The sequence below is a fragment of the Aquila chrysaetos genome, chromosome 9 (genome assembly GCF_900496995.4).
Source record: "Aquila chrysaetos chrysaetos chromosome 9, bAquChr1.4, whole genome shotgun sequence".
In the NCBI taxonomy this organism is placed as follows: Eukaryota; Metazoa; Chordata; class Aves; order Accipitriformes; family Accipitridae; genus Aquila; species Aquila chrysaetos.
The window spans coordinates 28,461,665-28,481,952 of record NC_044012.1 but is presented as its reverse complement, the minus strand read 5'-3'; the positions used below and the strand labels follow the sequence as shown (position 1 = coordinate 28,481,952).

General features: G+C 43.6%; 2 protein-coding genes across 6 annotated transcripts; one reads left to right on the top strand and one right to left on the bottom strand.

The window, feature by feature from the left end:
- Nucleotides 1-48: 48 nt before the first annotated feature.
- On the top strand, nt 49-13,165 carry CCDC117 (coiled-coil domain containing 117). Of its 5 annotated transcripts, none has more exons than XM_030026027.2 (7): nt 49-155; nt 488-857; nt 1,574-1,624; nt 1,992-2,225; nt 3,673-3,810; nt 4,361-4,637; nt 9,051-13,165. In XM_030026027.2, the coding sequence occupies exons 2-6, from the start codon at nt 502-504 to the stop codon at nt 4,611-4,613; spliced, it is 1,032 nt and encodes a 343-aa protein (XP_029881887.1). In that variant the 5' UTR covers nt 49-155; nt 488-501; the 3' UTR covers nt 4,614-4,637; nt 9,051-13,165. The 5 variants fall into 5 exon arrangements, with proteins under 5 accessions (XP_029881887.1, XP_029881886.1, XP_029881883.1 ...); XM_030026026.2 differs by lacking the exon at nt 9,051-13,165 and adding an exon at nt 4,752-7,423; XM_030026023.2 differs by lacking the exon at nt 9,051-13,165 and having other exon boundaries at nt 4,361-7,423.
- XBP1 (X-box binding protein 1) lies at nt 12,929-16,678 on the bottom strand. Its single transcript, XM_030026022.2, is given in 6 exon segments — nt 12,929-13,963; nt 15,171-15,278; nt 15,281-15,334; nt 15,951-16,079; nt 16,158-16,254; nt 16,345-16,678. Coding segments are annotated over 6 exon segments (1,152 nt in total). The 5' UTR covers nt 16,554-16,678; the 3' UTR covers nt 12,929-13,408.
- Between the last annotated feature and the right edge of the window lie 3,610 nt (nt 16,679-20,288).

The following is a 20,288-nucleotide window of genomic DNA, read 5'->3' as shown; positions in this document are numbered from 1 at the left end:
GTCCCTCAATCCGGGACTACAGCTCCCGCCGCGCCCCGCGCTCCGGCTGGGACTACAGCTCCCATAGTGCCCGCGTCAGCCTTCTCCAAGTGCGGCGAAAGGCCTGGAAAGGATCTGAGCTCTGGCGGTGTCGTCCAGCTCCGGGCCCGGCCCGGCGGTAAGCGCTCCGCGGCGCGGGCGAGCGAGCGAGCTGGGGCGGGCAGCCGTTTTCCCGCTGTTGCGCCAGAGCGGGGCGGGGCGGGCCGGGCCGGGCCCCGGTGGTGCCCGGGGCGGCCGGCGGTGCCGCTTGACCGGGTCACCCGCGGGGGTCGCCAGTGCCGTTCAGCGCGGGTCCCCGGAGGGAGCGCCTCGGGCCGGGCCGGCACCAGCAGCGGGAGGGCGGCCTCGGGCCGGGGTCCCGGGGCGTCTTGTAGCGCGGAGGGAGCCCGCCACGAGGGGGCCGCCCCGCTCGGTGGTGGGGAGGGGCGGCGTTGATGTCCTCTTTCTCCCCGGCAGCAGGAAATGGCAGCGCTGGGCAGATCCTGTCAGGGCATCCCTGCGGGTCCTGCCGTGGAGTTCCCCCAGGCTCCAGCCGTCGCCCCTGACCGACACGGCCCGCTGGGCCTCGTGCGGGACGACCCGCAGCCCGGAGCCGTGGGCCGCGACCGTCTCCAGCCCCCCGTGATGGTAATGGCAGGGAACGGAAGCGATGGTGCCGATGGCGGCGGTTCCTCCAGTCTGTATCTGCAAAGCAGCTTCGACGTTGCCTCCCTGGCTGCGCTTGGAAGTTACAATGAGGGCTTGACGGTCGCCCCGGTGGGCTCCTTCACGAGTGCGGCCCACCCGCAAGGCCTGCACCTGCCACAGGGTCAGAGCCAGTAAGTGCAAAACCAGGTACTGCCAGAACCGGGAGGGAACGCATTTCTTGGCTGCACTGGCAGTGCGAAATAACTTTTCTTTTCAAGGCGGGTTATAATTTGTTTTCTTCTAGTGGTGTTTCGCTTGTACAGTGTCAGGATTGTATTGTGCTTATCTTACGGCCTTGAAGTTTGTTGGTGGGGGAAGAAAGAGTCTTCTGAAAGGAGAGAAATGTGATGAAGTTTACCAACATCTTGACATGCTTTTAAGCTCATGTACTTTTTTTACTTTTTTTTTTTTTAACTTTTCATGTGTGAGCACAGAAAACTTAAATTATTCCATAAAATGTTGTTTGGTCATATTTAATTTGAGTATGTCACTGTGAGACAATGTGTTAAGAGACTGAAGTTGGATCACGTATTGCTTCTTGATGCATTTGAATTTTAGCAAAAATTGGTCTTGCCCTTCATGGAAAAAATAAATAACGTGAAGGAGGAGAAATTAGCGTGGAATTCTGCTCAGAGAACTGAGTAATTACGGCCTTCTTTGACTTTTTTGGAACAAAGTGGTCATTTGTTGTCCAAAACTTCCGTTCCCTTCACAGCTCATGACATACTGTGACTGTTACTCTTAGCTGAAGTGAATTTTTAAAAGGGAGGAAAATAGTGTTTGAAAATCTCAGTGTCACTGGAAGATATAAGTCGAAGCTAAATAGCCATTTGTTTTTCTTTTGCAGTGTCTCTGTTCGCTGTGGAAAGAAGCATAAGCTAGAAGAAGAGGCGGAAGGGTAAATTAAATTTGTCTTTTATAGCCTGAAAAATCTTAATTTGCTTTTTGTTTTCTGTAAAGATTTGAGCACACCTCACCTACAACATACACAGGAATGGAACTTCTATCATTGTTTCCATTTGGAACTCTTCCCTTGAATTGCACATGAGCCCAAATCCATTTCAGTTACCTAATTAATTGTGTAGCACTGATTTTCTTGCATGGGTACCCACATTTTAATAAGAGCAATGTGGATTTATTTTCTTTGTGGAGGTTGTGTTTCCATAGTGTGTCAATCTGTTGAAATGCACATAGCTCTCTAACATTTTTTCCTGTAGAATGCCACATTTCTCTTTTGACAAATGTAAACTTATTTTATTTCCTAGTTGTCCTGTGCGGAAGAAGAGACTGACAGGAGCCAAAAATTGCCCTTTGAATCCCAACACTGAAGAATGGATTCTCTGTGCAGGTCAGCAGGCAGCTGGGGAGGTAGCAAGTCAGTATGGTGGCAGCTGTCCTGAAACTGCCATGTTAGAAATTCCCTGTGAAGAAATGGATCAGACAATGGGGGAACAGCAATACGAGGTTGCTCGCAGGAAGCTTCAGGAAATTGAGGACAGGTAAATGCAGGGATTGAGTAGACTGGCTTTGCTGAGCTTTCCCTTTTTTTGGTGGGCATTAGGGGGTAAATCTAGCACTTAGTGATGTGATAACACTACTGTAAGTCTGAGATGAACCTCCTGTTTAAGCGATTTCTTTTTAGGCTACCTATGGTCCTACGAGTCTTGGGGCTGATACTGTGATCTGAAATTGAGGGTGCTAGAGCAAAAGATGCTGAATAAATAACCACCTTTTCAGAATCATTATGCAGCATCAGTATACCCTAATGGGGTTTTATGCTCTTTTGTGAGTAACCAGAGCTCAAATTTTAACCGATGTTGCCTGGTCAGACGAGCTCAACTTTTTTCAACCAACTGCAGCTTGTTCTATGATTAATACTTCTCAATGCTCAAGATGGATGTGAATTTGTCATTGTAGAGAATAGCATGAACCAGAGAGATCTCTCTGCATATATGCAATAAGACTAAGGTTCATCTTGCTGTTAAATACCAGATAGCTTGATATTGAGGTAATGAGGTGGCTATGGGCAGTCTGTTGCAATCATTTAATAAATGTACTGTGCATTCTTGCCTTTGAAAGATTTCTGGGAATGTCATGTGTATATATCAGTTGATTGCAGTTGAGCTAGTATTCTGAAATACCCAAAATGACCACTGCAGACAGCTGTTAGAAAAGCCAAAAGTTTTATAACTTAAAAAACAAGATTTTTTTTTAGATGATTACTCCATAGATGATGCATGAAGGGAAGCAAGGTACTGTTAGATTATTTTATTTTTTCATGGGTAAATCAGAGTAGTGATATATGTCTTTATTATCTGGCTATATCTGCATTACAAAGTCTGCTTTGGACCTCTCAAAGGATTGTTCCCCATCCTTCCCAGCTACTCTGCTAAATTTTCTTTAAAAGGTTTACCAAAAACAAAGGAGATAACCTCCAGTTTGTTCTAAATGTTTCAACTTTTTGTGCCATTTTAATCTCTGAGAAATTGGTGCAACCTTGTTAAAGCTTAAGAACTGTATTCAGTTGCTTTTCAATAATTCTCAAAGTTAAGATATGGGGAATTGAGCAGGTGAAGCTACTGCATAACTGAGACTCACTCTCGTAATGTGACTGAATCAGTTTCCCCTGAAGTGAATTTATTTATTTTCTCTTGGCGTATGTCTGCATTGTGCACTGCTGGATGATGCAGGGATAACAAAGCTAGCTCAGGTACTAGAAGTGGCATAGCTGCTCAAGTGGCTTCAGTGGCAACAGTCATTCTTAGGGTATATTGGCCCAAGAGAGACTCATGTTAACATGGCCACGCTGCTTCTGGTACTCAGCCTAGGTCAGATATCTACACTGTACAATGCAGTGCACGCAGACATAACTGTAGTCTGCGGTGGATGTGCCTGTTAACAGTATGCTCAATAGTGTTTATCTCCCTCTTCCCCCTCCGTTCCTAGGATAATTGATGAAGATGAGGAAGTTCATGCTGATGGAAATGTTAGCAATCTGCCCACTCTTATCCTGTCAGATACCCTTAAAAAAGGGATGAAGAGGGATTTTGGTGAAGGCCTGACAAAGAAAATAATAGAATCTATGTAAGTTCTTGAGGAAATCATGGTGCTATGTAGCTAATGCATGCAAATGAAAAGAGAGACTCAGTCTCATGTTTGTGGAGGTGTCCTTAATTACTGCATGATGCAGCCAATGTTGTATAACAGACCATTCATCTGGTCAGAAATAGGAAAAACTATACTAATGTAAAAGAGAAGTAACTACAGTGGTCATCAAGCTGTCTGTTTCATACTCCTCATTTGTACGGAGTTAAATTTGTTGAATAAACCATTATATCTTGATTTTTATGTATGTGTGTTTCCAAAAGAAGAAGGTCCTGAAACATGACCAACAGTGGTCGTCAAGTTTGGTGCAAAAGAAAAGAAAGAAAATACAGGGTTAGAACTAGAAGTAATGGAACTAGTTAAGGAAGAGGAAATTTAATGGGGGGGGGGGGGGGGGGGGGCAGGGAAGGTATATGGATTCTGGAATATAGTTCCAGGCTGGCACAAAGGCTGAAGATACTCACTGGTCTTCTGCATTTAATAGTTGTGATTGGAGAACTTAATTTAACTGAGACTCCATCCCTTCTAGGAGCCGTCCTTCTATGGAGCTGGTGCTTTGGAAACCTCTTCCTGAATTTCTCACAGATAAACTGAAGTCTGTTTCTGTTAAGAACTTCAAGCAGCAGAGTGCAGAAGGGTGTCAAGCCAAGCAGTCAACACCAAGAGCTGCTTTTGACCCACAGACTGAAACATTCCCTGAATCACAACAGACTGCCATGTCTCCAGATCCATATGCTAGTTCGGGAATCTCTGGGTGTGCAGAAGAAGAAATGGAGTTGTAGATGCCAGATTTTAGACTGGAAGTGGTGAGCTTCTGATGTTTTTTGTTGCTGTTTTTTTATTCCCTCTTTCTTTCTGGTTTGATGTATGAATCTGAAGTTTTATTATTTGTTTTTGTTTTTCCTATTAACAATCATAAGAACATGGATTGGCCGGACACAACTTAAGGAAACTGAAAAAAACCCAAGATTTCTGTATTCCGGTCTATTAAATATTCTTGGTTTTACTGAGAAGGTAATCCAGAGGCCTTTGGAACAAGGAAGTAGCTTTCCATCTTGCTTAATGGTGAAATATCCTCTTAATTGTCCTTGGTAAAGTATAAAATCCAAATATTGAATGTAACTGTGGCTTAAGCCACAACTTTCACTTACTGAGCCATTAAGACTTTGGTGCACATACTATGCTTGGTCACTTAGTTTAATTTGAATAACAAAAAGGTATGGAGAGGAAGAAATACTTTTGAGTCTAGTCACAGATAGAAAACCAATCCCTGTGGAAACAGAGCTTTTCATACTCTTTCATCTGTGGCTGGTTTGTACTTGATGTAAACTCAAATGTAGAAATTATATGCTCTGCAGTATGGTAGGGAAGGAATGTTATAGTTGGGCATAAGCCTCGTGCTTTGTAGAAAGTAAAATGAGCTACTAACTTGCAAGTTATCTACTAACTTTAGTCATGTTTGGTTCATTGGCTCCTAAATTGTGTTTGTGGGTTTTTGATGCCCCCCTCCCCAAATGATGCAAAGTCTGCAGAAAAGTGGTTCTCAGCCAATAGATTCACATTTTACATTGTGCTGTGATTCTTTGTATGCATCAAGTGGGAAAGTCCATTTAAGACAGTAACTTTTGATTAAATAAATGGCATCCTTTAATTTTGATAAATATGATAAGTAAATCAGATAACAGGGAGCTGTATTCTGGCATAAAGAGGGTCAAATGCTGATTATCATCTGTAACGAAGTCCCAGACTTTGAGACTGGTATTGGTGGTGAAGTAAAGGAGATGTTTGTCTTCTTCCTGACGGAATCTAGATTTAAAATTTAAGCCAGAACATGTGCCATTAACATAACGTCACATAGTTTATACAGATGTATGCCAAAAGAATTTTGTACCCTGCTTAGGGTGTTAAGAAAAGGAATCCTCAATGAGTTATTGCTTGTACCTTTCCTCAGTGCACAATAGTTCCATTATGCTTAAAACCCTTAAACAAGGCAGAGAATCTTATCTTCTGTTCTTAGGACCTTGAGCTTTCTCAGAGATACCTGAATTGACGCTTTTCATAAGAAATTCCTTTCCAAGTAATAGGTTCTGTTCAGAGTCTTAGCATCCCAATCTGTTTTTGACATCTTGCTAACATAAAGAAGCAAGTACACAGTAATGCAGCTGTTTGCATAAGAAAAACCTACTCTTCCTTTGCACAGCTACTTGATAATCTTTGTGATTATATTTTTTACTGTTGAATTATCCATAGTCAATAGTTTAAAGTCAAGTTTCTCTTTTTGCAGTCATACTTTCTTTTCTTTTGGCTGACAGCAGAAGCTTTGTTCAAAAGATGCTCCTATTTGTTAAATCCTGTCTATCTTGCTGCTCTTGTCGAAGGTTGTGTGAAATTTGCTGTCTCTTGCTAAAGCATTTCAGAGCTTCACTAAAAACATTCCAATGTTTGAATGGGTATTACTCTGGAGACTGGTGTATAACTTTACCATTCTGGAACTTCTATAAAATTGGAGAACCTCTGCAGCTTTATCTTGCTATTATGTCTAATTTTTAATTTCAGGGTCTGCTATAAATCTCTTGCATGTACTGTGTAAAATTTCTCATGTATTATTAAGCTGCTGAACGTCCTTAAAATCTACAGCCTTTGACATGCTACATTGCTTGAGTATAAAGTAAAGCAACGCAGTTTGGAGAAGGCTGTAGTCACTGCAAGTGGAAAATGTGGTGTCTCTAAATAATTACCTGTTTTTAAGCTTGCAGAATTATAGTGAAAGTTCAAGGTTGGAACTGTTTTAGCTGATAGCTCTGAATCCTACATAAACTGAAAAGAAAGGATAGAAATTTCAAAAATTTGATGAAACCATCTCAGCAACAGTAAAACTGCAACAGATGTAGAAAACTGTGTGAAGCCTAAGTACGTCAAATCTAGATGCAGGTTTTTTCCTCTTAAAAATGACAAATTGCATATCAAATTTGCAGAGGAAGAAATTTTTGTAGATGGCTTTTAAGCATACATTTTTTCCTGTTATGTTTGTACCAAAGGTTGACTTTCAGAGGTGTATTTCCTCTTAATCATTTGATGCTAATATGGTATCACAGACCCCTGTTATTCTGCCATCTGAAATGAGAATATAGTGGTAGACTATTGACAGAGACCATGAGATGGGAAACAAATGGGTCCAAGAAATTTGCTTTGGTAGAAAACATTTATTTTAATTTTTTTCATAATTCATTTCTGCCCTTGTGATAGGAGAGAACAGGGTTGAATCGCTTAAATTGATGGGGGAGGAGAAGAGTGGGGTAGGGCAGGAATCTAGTATCTAAGAGGACTGAGCAAGATTCTTGCCATAGCAATCATTTGGAGAGGGTGAGAGAATAAGCTACTGGGTGTTTTCACACTTCTGTAGTTGTAAGTTTCATTTGTTGTTGGCTTCCTTAAAAGACTTCTATTAACGCTGTTTACAAGCGGGATGGCAAATGTGATGCAGTATTAGGAAGAACTTTATTTTGAAATATGGAAGATCTGATTCTGGTCTGTCTTCTCTTGGGACCAAATCACCCTTTGTATGTCAGTTTTCAATAAATTTTCTAAAATATTTTTTAGACGACTGTGTTTCCTTCCTAATAAAAGTGAAAACCTTGAGAGCCTAAGTCGAGTCCTTCAAGTGGAGGGTAAAATACTCTTCTGGCCTAAGGAGATTTTTAGTTTAACTACATAGTCCCAAGGGTATGTCACTTCTTGCTTCCATGGTGTTCAGCAGGACGGGGTGGGACAACAGCAGGGTAAAATAAATCTGAAGCTGCCAGAAAGGAAGAGTTGCTGTAAATCTGTCATGACCCAAAGGCCTCTAACAGAGTGAAGGAGTACCAAAAGGTGTTGCTATAGCTTGTGTTTGCAGATCTTTCCCTTTACTTCAGACTAAAATTAAGAATGCGTAGCTTGCTTAGTTCTGTATAAAAGCAAGAAATCTTTGAGGAGAGTTTTAAAACAAATTCAAATTTTAATGATTATTTTATTGGAATGTAACACTTTGCTCTTTTGTTTAACATCATCTGATGTTTTTCAAGCAGCTGAAGGATAAGGATGGGTATGCTAGACCAGTATTACCTTTGCTTTCAAAATGAGGGAAAAATAGCACTTCAGATTTATATTCAAAAATAGTTAATAACCCCCCCCACCGAGGTTTCTAGGCCGAGTCAAACATTGACTCGCTTAAATTGTACTGTAGATTTAGACAGGACTTAAATACTTCTCCAATGCAGAGTCAGAGAGGAAAAGAGTAGTGTAAAACCCAACCCATTTAGGACTGTGTAAGGCTGTCTAGGCTGGCTGAGAGTGTCCTTGGGGATGTGGCTGGGAGATTGCAGAGATGGGAGGAGTATCTCAGTTACAGAGCCAACCCTGTGGAGAGGGACAGAATTTATTTTGGCATGGACTTGGAACTGGACTTGCAATTGTCCTAGAGCCTGTGCCTTGTATCAGTTAGCTAGAGCAAATGTGTGGCTTTCATGACAGAGGATTTATTTTATCAAATGCAGTTGTAACATATGTGTGAACCACTGGGTCTGGATCCATGCTTGTTGTGAGACAAGTAGGACTCCAAAACAGAATTTAGAGCAATCAGAAAGCAGTCATCTTAAGGAAGCATACTGCAAAGGTGAAATCTGCTGCTTTATGCATGTGTTTCTGTTCACTTTGCTGCCCCAGCTTTGCCTGGGTTTAGTTTAACTTGACATCTCTCATTTACAGGAAGATCTCAGATAAAGATCCTCTGCTGACAGTTTAAATGCTCACACTTTAATCTGTGGATGTTGATGTACTATATAAATATATATATTAAAAAAAAACCTTATCCTGCCTTGGTAGCACCTAAGTGGACTTGATTCTAGTAAAATATATAAGGGCTAATAGAAATTGTGAATGCTATTAGGCTTTCCGATGCCTGACAAGAGCTAGTTGTGTGCTTTTAGTGGAAGAGATCTTGATAAATATTAGCAGCTTCTCTTGGAACGTGATGCTGCCAGTAAGTCAGGATAAAGCATGCCAGAAAGTATTGGTAGCTGTAAAGTTGAAAAACAGAAGCAAAACAATGTAAATACTACTTCAGTGAACAGTTTTGTCTGCTGTGCTTAACAAGGTTTGGGTGTGAACCTATTAACCAGAGTCCATTTCCAAATACGATGGAAATGTGATCGTAACAGATTTTTTCTTGAATTTTTTAGACGTGAGGAGTTTGCTGCTTGTGGAGGCACAAAAGTGCTCAGCTGTGAGGTCAGGCAGACAGGCAGCAGCTGCCGCTGCCTGGGGTCACGGCGGGACAACGTTGCCGGCATTTTAATTGGTAAATCACACCTGGGATGTTACTTGGTAAGCGGAGCAGGGAAGTGATTTGCAACAGGCAGTGTTGAGGATTACCTGTTTCACTTCATCTTGCATCACCTTCACAATTCATCCAGGACATGTTCGCGAGCAGTGCTGCAGTGGCTGAACAGCTCAGGTCTAGCCCTCCAGAGATGGATGGGGCTGGGTGGTGGCTACAGGCACCAATATGAGCTGCTCGGGTAGAAGAGCCAGCTCAGGCAGGCAGCTTTGGAGGAAGGCAGAAGGGTGGCAAAATGACAGGTCTTCCAGCCTTTCAGAGCAGCCTGTTGCAGGAGAGAAGAGAGCGACAGAGATACAGCAGCACTGGTGAAGTGCTTCAGTCCCTGCATCGAGGTGTTTCAGGCCACAGGACATAAGAATGGCTTTTCCTGCCTGCTGGGGCAGCAGCAGGACATGCTGCAGTGAAGTTACTCCTCGAGCATAAGATGGTAGCTTTCTGCTCCGTATCACTCACACATCCACTCTTAGCCTCTTGCCTTGTTCTATCTGTGGTAGCACAAGGATGATTCTGAGGATTGCAGTGCTCTACTTCAGTGACAGTTGGCAGCTGCTGAGATTATGGTGGAGAAAAGGGGATCTATGCTACCACTGCTTTCTCTGCTGCTGCAGGAGCAGCCTTTACTTCAGAACACTTGGCTGCTCTCGGGCAGGCTAAGTTGAATTCAGTTTACAGGAGACCCAAAAAGCTTACATGTACAGCTATCAAACTGTACTTCACTTGATGCTGGTTCAGACTACCACCAAGTACTTTAATGAATCAAAGCAATTTAAAACCTCAACCTTGTGAGCACTGATCTTTCTTATACCACTGGCTCAGAATAATTACTGGAGCAGAAGCTTGCCTAGCAGCTGAGAACTGTAGTTTGGCTGGCTTAAGAACAAAGGAAAGTAATATGCAGTAGAGGTATATATATATATTCTTTTTATTCTGAATGCTGTCTGAAGCAATCCTTTGCAATGTTGAATTTTCTGGTGGTTATCTCCCTTAAGGCTTAAGCACAGGCAAGGCTGATAATTGGTACAGGATTTTGGTTTAGGATGGCCATGTCTTGCATGTATTCTTATTTCTCTCAGTGTACCATTCATGTACAGCTGTTCGACTTCAATGTGTCAGACATGGAACAGGTGCTTCAGTTTTTCCACCAACTTTTGTCTTCAAGAAAAACACAACAGCTTAGAGAGTTGCCTGCAGCCATTTCCTGCCTAGACAGCTTTTCCAGTTGTTTGGGTTTGTTTGTTTGTTGTTGTTTTGTTTTTTTTTTTTTTAAGGTAGCTATGTTTTTCTGTGCCCCTCTAATTTGGTAAAAGATTGCCCTACTTTGGTCTTGGTTTGAGCTGAATTACTCTTGTTGAGTCCTTGGATTTAGTTATTATGAAATGTGTAAATGATACTGGGCAGTGCCTTCATAATGGTACACCAAAAGCTGAATGTAAGAATTGTAAACTTCTTCCTTATTCATTGAAAACAAAGGTCATGCTTCCCCTAAGAAATCTGTTGCAACCAGTCTAAGTAGTTTGCCAGAAGAGTTCACATTAACTCTTCACCTCCACTCTTCCTCATCCTGTCAGTTAACGTTGCTGTCTTAACCTGAGCTACCATGAAAAAAAGAACTGCCTTAAGCATTGCTGGGAAAATAAAAAAAAAACCTGCAGTTGTGCAGGTATCAGGTCTTACAGTCTGTGAGCTTTAAGCTACTCTTCATTTCCTTTGATTTTGGACTTCTTTTCCCCCTCAAATTTCTGAAGGAAATGGCAGGATTTCTACACCTTTAAACATGAAGGCTGGAGAGACATTCTTTGGTGAAGACAGCCCACACAGAAACTGGGGGGTGGGGTTGGGGTAGAAGGAATGGACACAGCTGGATGTTCAGGTTTTCCAGGCAGGTTCTTGAATGCTCAGTGAAGCTTTTTTGCTGTGCCACCATTTATTGCTGCATTAGTTAAGCTAAAACACAACTAACCCAAAACAACAGAAAGACTTGGCCTTACAGTGTTTTTAATAGCAGAAACTGTATTTAAATCAATGCGTAATATATGGCAAGCCCTCTTACCTCTGTTCACACTCTTCCCACATACCTTAACAAGGGAAGAAAGACTTTAAAAAGATGTTCAGGCAGCAAAACTATTAACTTTATATACTTGATTTCATTAGTTGATTTTCATTTCTTTTGGTAAAAGCCTTACTTTCAGTAGCTATTAAAATGCTTGGTTATCAGTTGTCATGCTTAAAAAGTGCTTGCTTTAGTCACAGTAGCTTGTCTAGGTGCACAGAAAATGCAATTCTAATCCTAAACATCACACGAGTAAAACTGGACTGAGGAACATCCTTGATAACCTGAGATATCCTAACGGAGATAGCACACATCACCAAAAATTCCATTTCAACTACAGTTAGGATCAGCTCCTGAAGAAACAAAAATAAGCACGAGCAGTGGGATGGGCTGCACATCTTTGGTGTGCCAGTCTCAACCTTCCTATAGCCCTGAGGAAAGTATGTGAAATACCAATTGTTTTACAGGTGCTAGTTTCAACTACTACATACTTATTCCTGTAAACTGTGTCTTCGACTTCCAAGCTAGAAAATGTAGAGCTGAGTTTTAAAGAAATGAAACCTCTTCCTTACATTATTTCTGCTGTACTTGAACTTTTTTAGTTTCATATGAAGTTCCAATAATACTGACAAAAGTAATGCAAAACTATGGATCAAATCCTCACCTGTCCATTTGCTTTTTGGACTCACAGTAACATATATTAGGTACTAAGAGATCTCTTGCAGCCATCCCTATCTTCCAGCATGAAAGTAAAGCAACTTATTCTCAGACTACTTACTTTTTTTAATCTAAGTTTCTGCTATATTGCACAGCTGTAGTTTTTACTATCCAGTATTCAGATATAATGCTTTATTACAACAAGCTAGGTTACTCAAGTTTGTAATCCAAAGCAGTCCTGTCACCTTGAACGTTAGTGACCAATACCCTCCTGTCCCATCCCCCATTTCCTTCCCTCCCCTGCCTCAAGTTATTTTTGTCAAATTTAATGCAAGACATGAAATAGCACTGAAACAAAGAACAGTTGTGTGAACACCTGGAACAGCTCTCACACTTTCAGTATAAAATTTCAGTTTCTTCTCACTCCAAGTGTTTTTAGTACTGTGACATTGAAACAAAATGCATGAGGACAAAAAAAAAAAAAAAAAAAAAGAGGTCCTACTGTGGTATTTGAAATTAGCTCCTGCAAAGTTAATTTTATGCTTCAGGAATTCCTGTGGTAACATAGGACCTGCACCTTTTTCACCCCATGTGTGTCTCTCACAGCTTCACAAACACTAGACATGCCACTTGAAACGCACCCTCCCTCACTCAGACTGAGCATTTTGAATGGCATTATTGGCCAACAGGAAGATATTACAGGAATTTTATTCAGACATCAAGCTACTGCCACCTGCATTCCCTATTCAGACTGTAGATTTTGCTCTAACAGCTCTGGCCATCATACAAATCCATCTACCTTGCACAGAGTTTGCAACATTAAGTGCTCCCAGAAAGAAGCTGCTAGAGCATCCAGCTACATACAGCATAGAAGTGCTGCTGGATTGGTGCATTATGGTAGTGTAAGGACAAGACACTAAGTGACCTAATCTCTTAAAATTTCTATAGGTTCAAATTCTGCAAGGCCCAAATACTCTCCCCGCCCCACTGAGATCCAAGGCAAAAAAGGGTCAGTGAGCTGCATTGCACTTTAATTGCACCAATACAGTTAAATATTAAATGGAAAAAGCAACTCTACATAGCAAATGGAAAACAAGCATTTACATAGTAGATCTGCAAGATGTACAGACTATTTAGTTTTTAACCCAGTTGCCTATACATGAATATCCCACTGCAGTTTGTGTCAAAATTATTTTAAATGTAAAACAAAATGAACATTTTCAGGTTCATGTGGAATTGGCAAGTTATTGAGAAACAAGCTTTCCTCCCTCATAAGCCACCACTGGTGGGGGTGGGGGGGAGGGCAGGACAGGACACCCTAGGCTTTTTCATAGCAGGAGAAATGCATTGGCCATCACTCCATCTATTAGCATGGGTAGAAATAAGCAACGCTTTTCTGAATACACTTGATTTCCCCCACCACCACCCCAAAGGGGCATATCCTGTTATCCTGCCAGGATAGTTATCCAAGGGAAGTTAACACTACTGAGTTAGACACTGATCAGTTGGGGAAAGAGTTCATTGGCAAAGCTATCCTCCCAAGCATGGTCAGTGTCAAGTGGAGAGGACATGTCACTGAAGGGCGACAGGGATCCTTCATATCCAGAGTCACTACAGGCATCCAACAGATAGCTTGAGGCTGGAAGGCTATGAGAGGAAAGCAGATGAGAGATGCCCAGTTCAGGCATGAAGCTGTCTACGGGTTCCTCTTTCACAGATACTGGGACCTTAGGGACAGCTTTATCTTCAGATGGAGAGAGAGATACTTCTTCAATTTTCACTAGCATATTGGTTTGGTTGCCCATTTTAACAGGAATCTCCAGTATTAGGGGCTTTGTGTACACATGATCAAACCTTATCAGTTCATTAATGGCCTCCAGCTTAGCTGATGGGGACCCCAAAGAGGGAGAGGGGGAGGTTGGTATGGAATTTGTTTCTCCACAGATCTCTTCCTCCAGCTTTTCCAGGCATGTCGACTCTGAATCAGCATATTTGAAAAACATCTCTGGGTCCAGACTGTCCAGAAAGCCCAAGAGGAGATCAGACTGCAGAATGAAATACTGTTTTAGAAAGAAAGCCTACTACTGTTACAGCAAAACATCAGCTGTGGCATCTATTAACCCTCATCTGGAAGTTAAAAGTATGCTAACTTGATCATAGAACTAGGAGTTTTACCAAGAACACCACCATCCAAACAGACAGTTAAGGCAATTACTTATCTTTCAGAAATTCTTTGTCCATTAACTTTTTTGTAAGGGTATTGACAATCCCCATAGAATTGTACATACATTTGATATTCACAGCCTCTATTAGAAACTCCACAAGATCTCAGACCCATCAGGTACAAACACCACACTACCTGCTGGCTCCATAGAGCAAGTACCAGAACCAGACTTAGGCAGACCTGCCCATGACCAAAGATGGGGGGGTTGTTTTGATTTTCTTTTTTAAAGGTGAAAGATGCCTGTCCTTACATTTCTGGAAGTCATTCATAAGGGACAGGCGTTAAGTTCTAACAGCTTTGCTAAGTGCCAGCACATCAGCAAAATGATCAAGTTTGTTTTCAACAACAGTAATAGCACAGTATGCTTTTGTATTTGTACACTTCTGCTGTAAGAGCCAAGAGATTGTTTCAGGCAATATCCTCCAAGATTTTATGGGAACTGGACTTGTTCAAGTTGCATGAATGACTGTTCTCACTGGATACAGCTTAACACAGCTGTTTTAAGCAACAGGTATGGCATTCAAAGACTGTGGGGGACCTCAGCTAGACTGAGGCCCCTGGACAGGATGACTTTGACCTTGAGAAGATTCCAGTCTACCCTTGAGAGAACAAACAGGAACAAGAAGAACTGCAAGATAAACAAGTTTTGAGGAAGTGTCAACCGCAAGACAAGGCGTACGTGTCCTTTTGGCAGAAGAGCTGAGTTGTGATGAACTGTGCAAATGTTAACCAATGATAAGACAGCATAACAACTTTAAACCAATAAGAAAGAGACATCTGGGGAAGCTAAGGGGAAAGAGAGTATAAATGAACAGAGAAAGAGAGCAATAAAGGCTTTTTGCACTAGCTTGCTTTTATAAAGTTTTGTTGTCTTGTCGTTTTGTCCGTCTCGACCACAACAAAAGACTTGGAAAACAAGCCAGCTACAGAAAGTCATCAAGTGACTTTACATCAAGAAGTTACAACACTAGTCTCCAATTCAGTGGTTCTGAATTTCGTGGGTGTTTTGGATAGGAGTGAATGCTCACCTCTGAGTCTGAAGAGTCACTGCCATCAGAATCCATGTGGAAGTTATCAGAAATGGTGACTGCTGGGCCTGCACCTGCTGCAGAGGAACACGTAGTCTGAGTGCTGCGGACTCAGCGGACCCGGTCACCAATCTAATCTCATCCACCTGTGATTCCTTCACAACCTGTGCCAATGAGAAAAATCCAGTCAGTTACCACAAAAGTTCTAGCAGACAGCACAGTACATAATCATGAAAGTCATGCTCTTCCTGCAAAGGCTTCCAACATTAGATTCTCCACTTGCTTGTGCAGTAGGAACCTGAAAGTAAGACCACTTCTGAAGTTGGCTGAAGCTTCCATACATCTGCAGATTTATTTTGTTCACCACTTAAATGAGAGCCTGACCCCCTCCACTATATCTCCCTGCTCTTTTGAGACAGGCATACATGACTGTAATACTTACTACCTCACTTCTAGAACATAATGTAGAAAAGCAGATGAAATAATCTTAAAACAGCCTGGAACTAGTCAGCCCGCTATCTCTCACACTACCAGTGGCACCCAGTTCAGACTTGGCATCTGTTCGGTCTGTGGGAAAGCCTCCATTTGGAGGACAAGAGCGTTCCTGGCACATGAATTATCCCTCTTCACAGCACGGCAGTTACAGCCCGAGAGCTCTCAGCGCCGGGCTTACCTCTCCCCACCTGCTGCCACGCAGGCACCTCTGGGGGCACGGCAGCTCTCTGCAGGTTCTGCCCAGAAAGAAATGAAGACACACCACCAGCGCGGCAGAAGGCTCACCTCGGACTCGCTCTCCTCCTCCGTCTTCAGAGCATCTAAGCCCAGGCGGCAGCGGAGCTCCTGGTTCTCCAGAGCAAGGCTACACGTCTTCTCCCGCAAGAGCCGGTTTTCCAGCAGCAGCTTCTGGTTCTGCAGAGAGCCGTCAGGCAGGAGGCCGCAGCGCCGGCCGCGGCCGCCCCCCGCTCCGCCGGCCCCCCAGCCCCATACCTCCTCCTCCAGCTCCACCACCTGCTGCTCCAGCTCCGTCATCCGCGCCTTCTTCCTGTCCCGGGCGCTCTGGGCCGCCACGCGGTTCTTCAGCTTCCTGCGGGGCAGGGCGGCCGTCAGGGCGGCCAGACCCCCCCCCCCGACCCGCCGCGGCGAGCCCCCCACCCCCGCGGCGGGGCCCCCTCACCTGCGCAGCGCTTTCTCCTCCGGGCTCAGATGAGTGAGCCGCTGCCGCTTGCGGGCCGGCTGCGGGGCCTCCAGGTCCGGGGAGCTGGGGGCGGCTCCTACCGGCAGGACAACGGAAATATGGCGGCCGGCCGCGGGGCGGGGGGGCTCGGCTACCTTGCTAGGGATGAGGAGCAGCCGGGGGGCTGCAGCACCGGGCAGCGCTGCCATGGCCGGCGCGGGAGGAGCGGGAAGCGACGCACCGCCCGGCACCACGACTCCCGGCCGTCTGCGCTCGTGGCCGCCCCGCCCGGATTTCTACGATCGTGGCTCTTCCTTATTGGCCGGGGTGGCATGACGGAGGGCCCCGACTAGCCCGTGATTGGCCTGCGGCTGAAAGCGAGAGGGGAAATGGATTGCATCAGGCGAGGGGGTTGGGACTGGTGAGATGACAGTGCGTGGCGGAGGGGTGGGGTCGCTGGAGCTCGCCGGGCGCCTGGGGCGGCTCGGCCTGGTTCGGCTCGGCTCGGCTCGGCTTGGCCCGTGCAGGGGTGCGGGCCTCTCTCTGCCCGGGCCGCCTCCCGGGCCGCGCCGTGCTGCTGCGGTGCGAAGTCTTCGCTGGGGCCGGGGGGGGGGGTCGCTGAAGCTGAGGAGAGTCTGAGGAGGGACCGGACAGGGTCGGAGGTGGCCGTGCAGTTAGAGCTCTGCTGTGGCCGCCTTTCCAGGGACGATCGGTCCCAAAGCAGTCACGAGCAGAATCCGAGGGAAAGGGACAACTTCGGCGGGAACACAAGTGCCAAGAATGAAGCTGTAACAGATCCCGCGAGAATGGGCTAAAAAATGGGCCAAAAATAACAAAAAAGCAGAGAGGAGGTTAGTGGTTGATGAGTAGAAGTTGCAAGAGAGCACGCAGAAATACCTCAGGGGCTGTCCTGTGCATCCAGCCTATTTCTTACAGGTAGCAGTACTCTGTGGTAAGTGAAACGTGGCTTTTGGTGGTATCCGACAAAGGACATTGCCGTCCTGTGATGCGTTAGTGTCAGACCTGAGACCTCCTGGGCCCAGGCGAGTAAAAGTTTTGTAGGTAGAAAGCCTTGAAATACTATGCACATGGGAACGCACCTGTTCAGCAACGTGCAAGCAGCAGTATACAACCACCGAGGGCACTGGGGTTGTTTTGAAATGTCCACCTTAGCTCAGTGTCTAAAGCTTTCCATGCTTTGCTCGTGGCAGTTGCCCAGAACCTGAGTAGTTATGAAATGTTGAAATGTTGGCTACCTACATTTATTTCTGAAACCCATTCGTACATTGAATTTAAATTAGTTAAGATGTTAAACAGTAAAGGAAAAACATGAGCTTTAGAAGTTCAAAGGCACTGGCATGCTGGTTTGGCATTACTCCAGGACTGGAGTTCTGCCAGGCTTTCATGATAGGAAGAACAAACTCTGCATTTGTGAGTTTGTATTTGTTCTTCCCTTACTCGCTGCAGCATGACATTTAGTTAAGGCTGAGAGTTCACCTTTCTACTTGGACACCTTTGTGAAAAATATGGCGACTTTTCAATAAGCCTTTTAGTCCGAGTGCAAAAAGTTGTTCTGGTCCTGCTAAGCCCCTCAGATACCCGTCATTGAAAACTGTCTGCTTCTCCTTTGTACGTCTCTTCTGGGTTTGGACTCATGTTTCTTCTGTAATTCTAATTCTCAACTAAAAACTTCACTGTTTTCTAACAAAATGCAGGTCCAGTATATCTCTCTCTGATTTTAGACATTAATTTCAAGTAAGTTGCCCTTTTTTACAACAAACAAAAATGTTGAACAGGCTGCCCCTTCTTGTGCTGCTCTGTGATATTTATAGCTATACTGCTGAGACTAGCTGTGATGTGATTTATCATGTAGATATCCAGATTTCTTAGCATTATGGCTGAAGAAAAATCCTAACTTTCTGTCTGTATGTGATTTAATTTTCCTATTTAATTTTATATGGAACAAGAGAAAAAGTATCTTTTTCCTTTTGCAACAAACAAACAATTGTGATTATGAATAAACTTCAGAAATGCAGAGACATACATACTAGTAGTGGTACCTGAGCCCTTTCACAGTGATGCGTGACCAGGCACAAAACTGGAAGCTGCCCTTGGCACTAGTGGTGTCCACTCTTACTGAATATAATGGCATCCATTACAACATCTAGTGTTGGCAGTAATAGCTGGCAAAAGCAGGGCATGACACCCTGCAATCTAGTCCTCTTGAATTTAGCAGCATTGCTATGCCTAGCTGTGATGTAGTTACTGAGAATACATTTAGGGTCACAAATACTATGTTGCTACTACTGGGATACATAAAGTCTTTTATTAAATACATGGTTAAGTCACTAGGTAAGAGAGTAGCAAAGTTCAATAAAGCTGGTCTTCCACTGAGACACCCTTTCAGAAAGCTTTAATTAAAAGACTTAAAGATTAATTCTGATTTCCACCTTTTTTTTTTTTTTTCTTTTCAAACTCACTGTTTAGACATTCTGGTTTTTGTATTTTAATTTTTTTAAGTCATTGGATTCAAGACTGTGATCCACATGACAGTGCTCTAGTTACTCAAGAATGCTTCTCACCCTGCCTTTTAGTTCAGCACCACCATCTATCTAAAGGATGTGCCAATGAGGATACTGTTGGCTGTCCTGCCAGAAACAACATTAGTTCCTGCTAACATGGCTTTACGTTGTACGTTGCAGGTGGCCAACCCACCAAAGGAAACAGTTTTGTTTAACAAAGGTGGAGAGGCTTTGCCCTTGTGTACTATCAGATACAGAGAAAGAAGGGTGAGTTGAATGTTATCTAAGTATGAAAAAAGGGGGAATAGAGGAGGGAAAGAAAATGGAAGAAGAGGGTGTAGAGAAAAGATGGTTTAACTAGCAAGCATAGTCTGAGAAAGAGCTTGTTTGCCCAATGTGCATATGAAAACACTTGGAAAGTGGCCCAGGGCCCCAAGCTCCTGTCAACAGCTGGACTATTCCCAGATCTGTATCAATAGCTGATTAAATGAGAAAGGGAACTGTTCTGCAGCCTAAAATGAGGTTATTCCAAACGTATAATGTTTGTAATGAACTTTGTATTCATTTTACTTATTCTTAAATTTCATCATTACACACTGGGATTCAAGAGTGCATCTCAGAATTCTAGTGCTCTCAGTCTTAAGGTGGAAAGTAACCATTACTGTTCTGTAAGAGACTCTTCTAACCCAGTTGCTGAGTTCATCATCATCTGGAGCAGAGGAAGAGTTTCAGTTCAGCCATGTTACTCAGTTGTCTGGGGTACTGGCAACACTTCCTTCTACTCTTAACAATTCAGGCTTTTTGGAAACATAGATGGGGTTCATGCTGCTCCTCTTGCTCTGAGTGGAAGGATTGCTCTTAATTGCAGTGGTTGGGGACAATTTACAGGCAACGTGATAATAAAGGATATAGCACTTTTCAGCAGTCTGGCAAGCTTAGTAGGAACAATGACATATTTTTTCTTCAGCAAAAAGGTGATACTCCTATAGCATGAGCAATTACACAGAATCTGTATCCTTTGCCTATTCATGGAGCTGCTAATCTATCTGCATGCTGTGGGAAGTGACGTTGGCTTTGCCTTAACACTGCTGCAGGTCTTGCAGACAGGTGATTTTTTGCTCACCTATCATCCCTTTTCCATTAATACTTATTGTTTCCGATTCACAGGAGAAGTCCAAGTTAACTCAGACAATGCTGTTAGTGTTTTTGAAAGTTGGTTAGAGGTTGGACCTTTTACAAGGCCTTTTATTTTCAGGAAAATAGGGTCTCCACTGTCATTGGAGTTCCCAGCAGCCATGGGCACTGAAGCTCACCTTGGAGCTCCTCTAGGCAGTTCAGTAGCATTGCCTACATTCAAAGAGGTTGTGCCTTATTCCAGGTTTAGCGGTAGCTTAGTAGCAATAAATTTCATGCAGTACCTCA

Coding starts and splice junctions, on each gene's coding strand:
- CCDC117 (XM_030026027.2), top strand. CDS start 502: ATGGCAGCGCTGGGCAGATCCTGTCAGGGCATCCCTGCGGGTCCTGCC. Junction 1,625..1,991: donor CTAGAAGAAGAGGCGGAAGG/GTAAATTAAATT, acceptor TTTATTTCCTAG/TTGTCCTGTGCGGAAGAAGA. Junction 2,226..3,672: donor CTTCAGGAAATTGAGGACAG/GTAAATGCAGGG, acceptor CTCCGTTCCTAG/GATAATTGATGAAGATGAGG.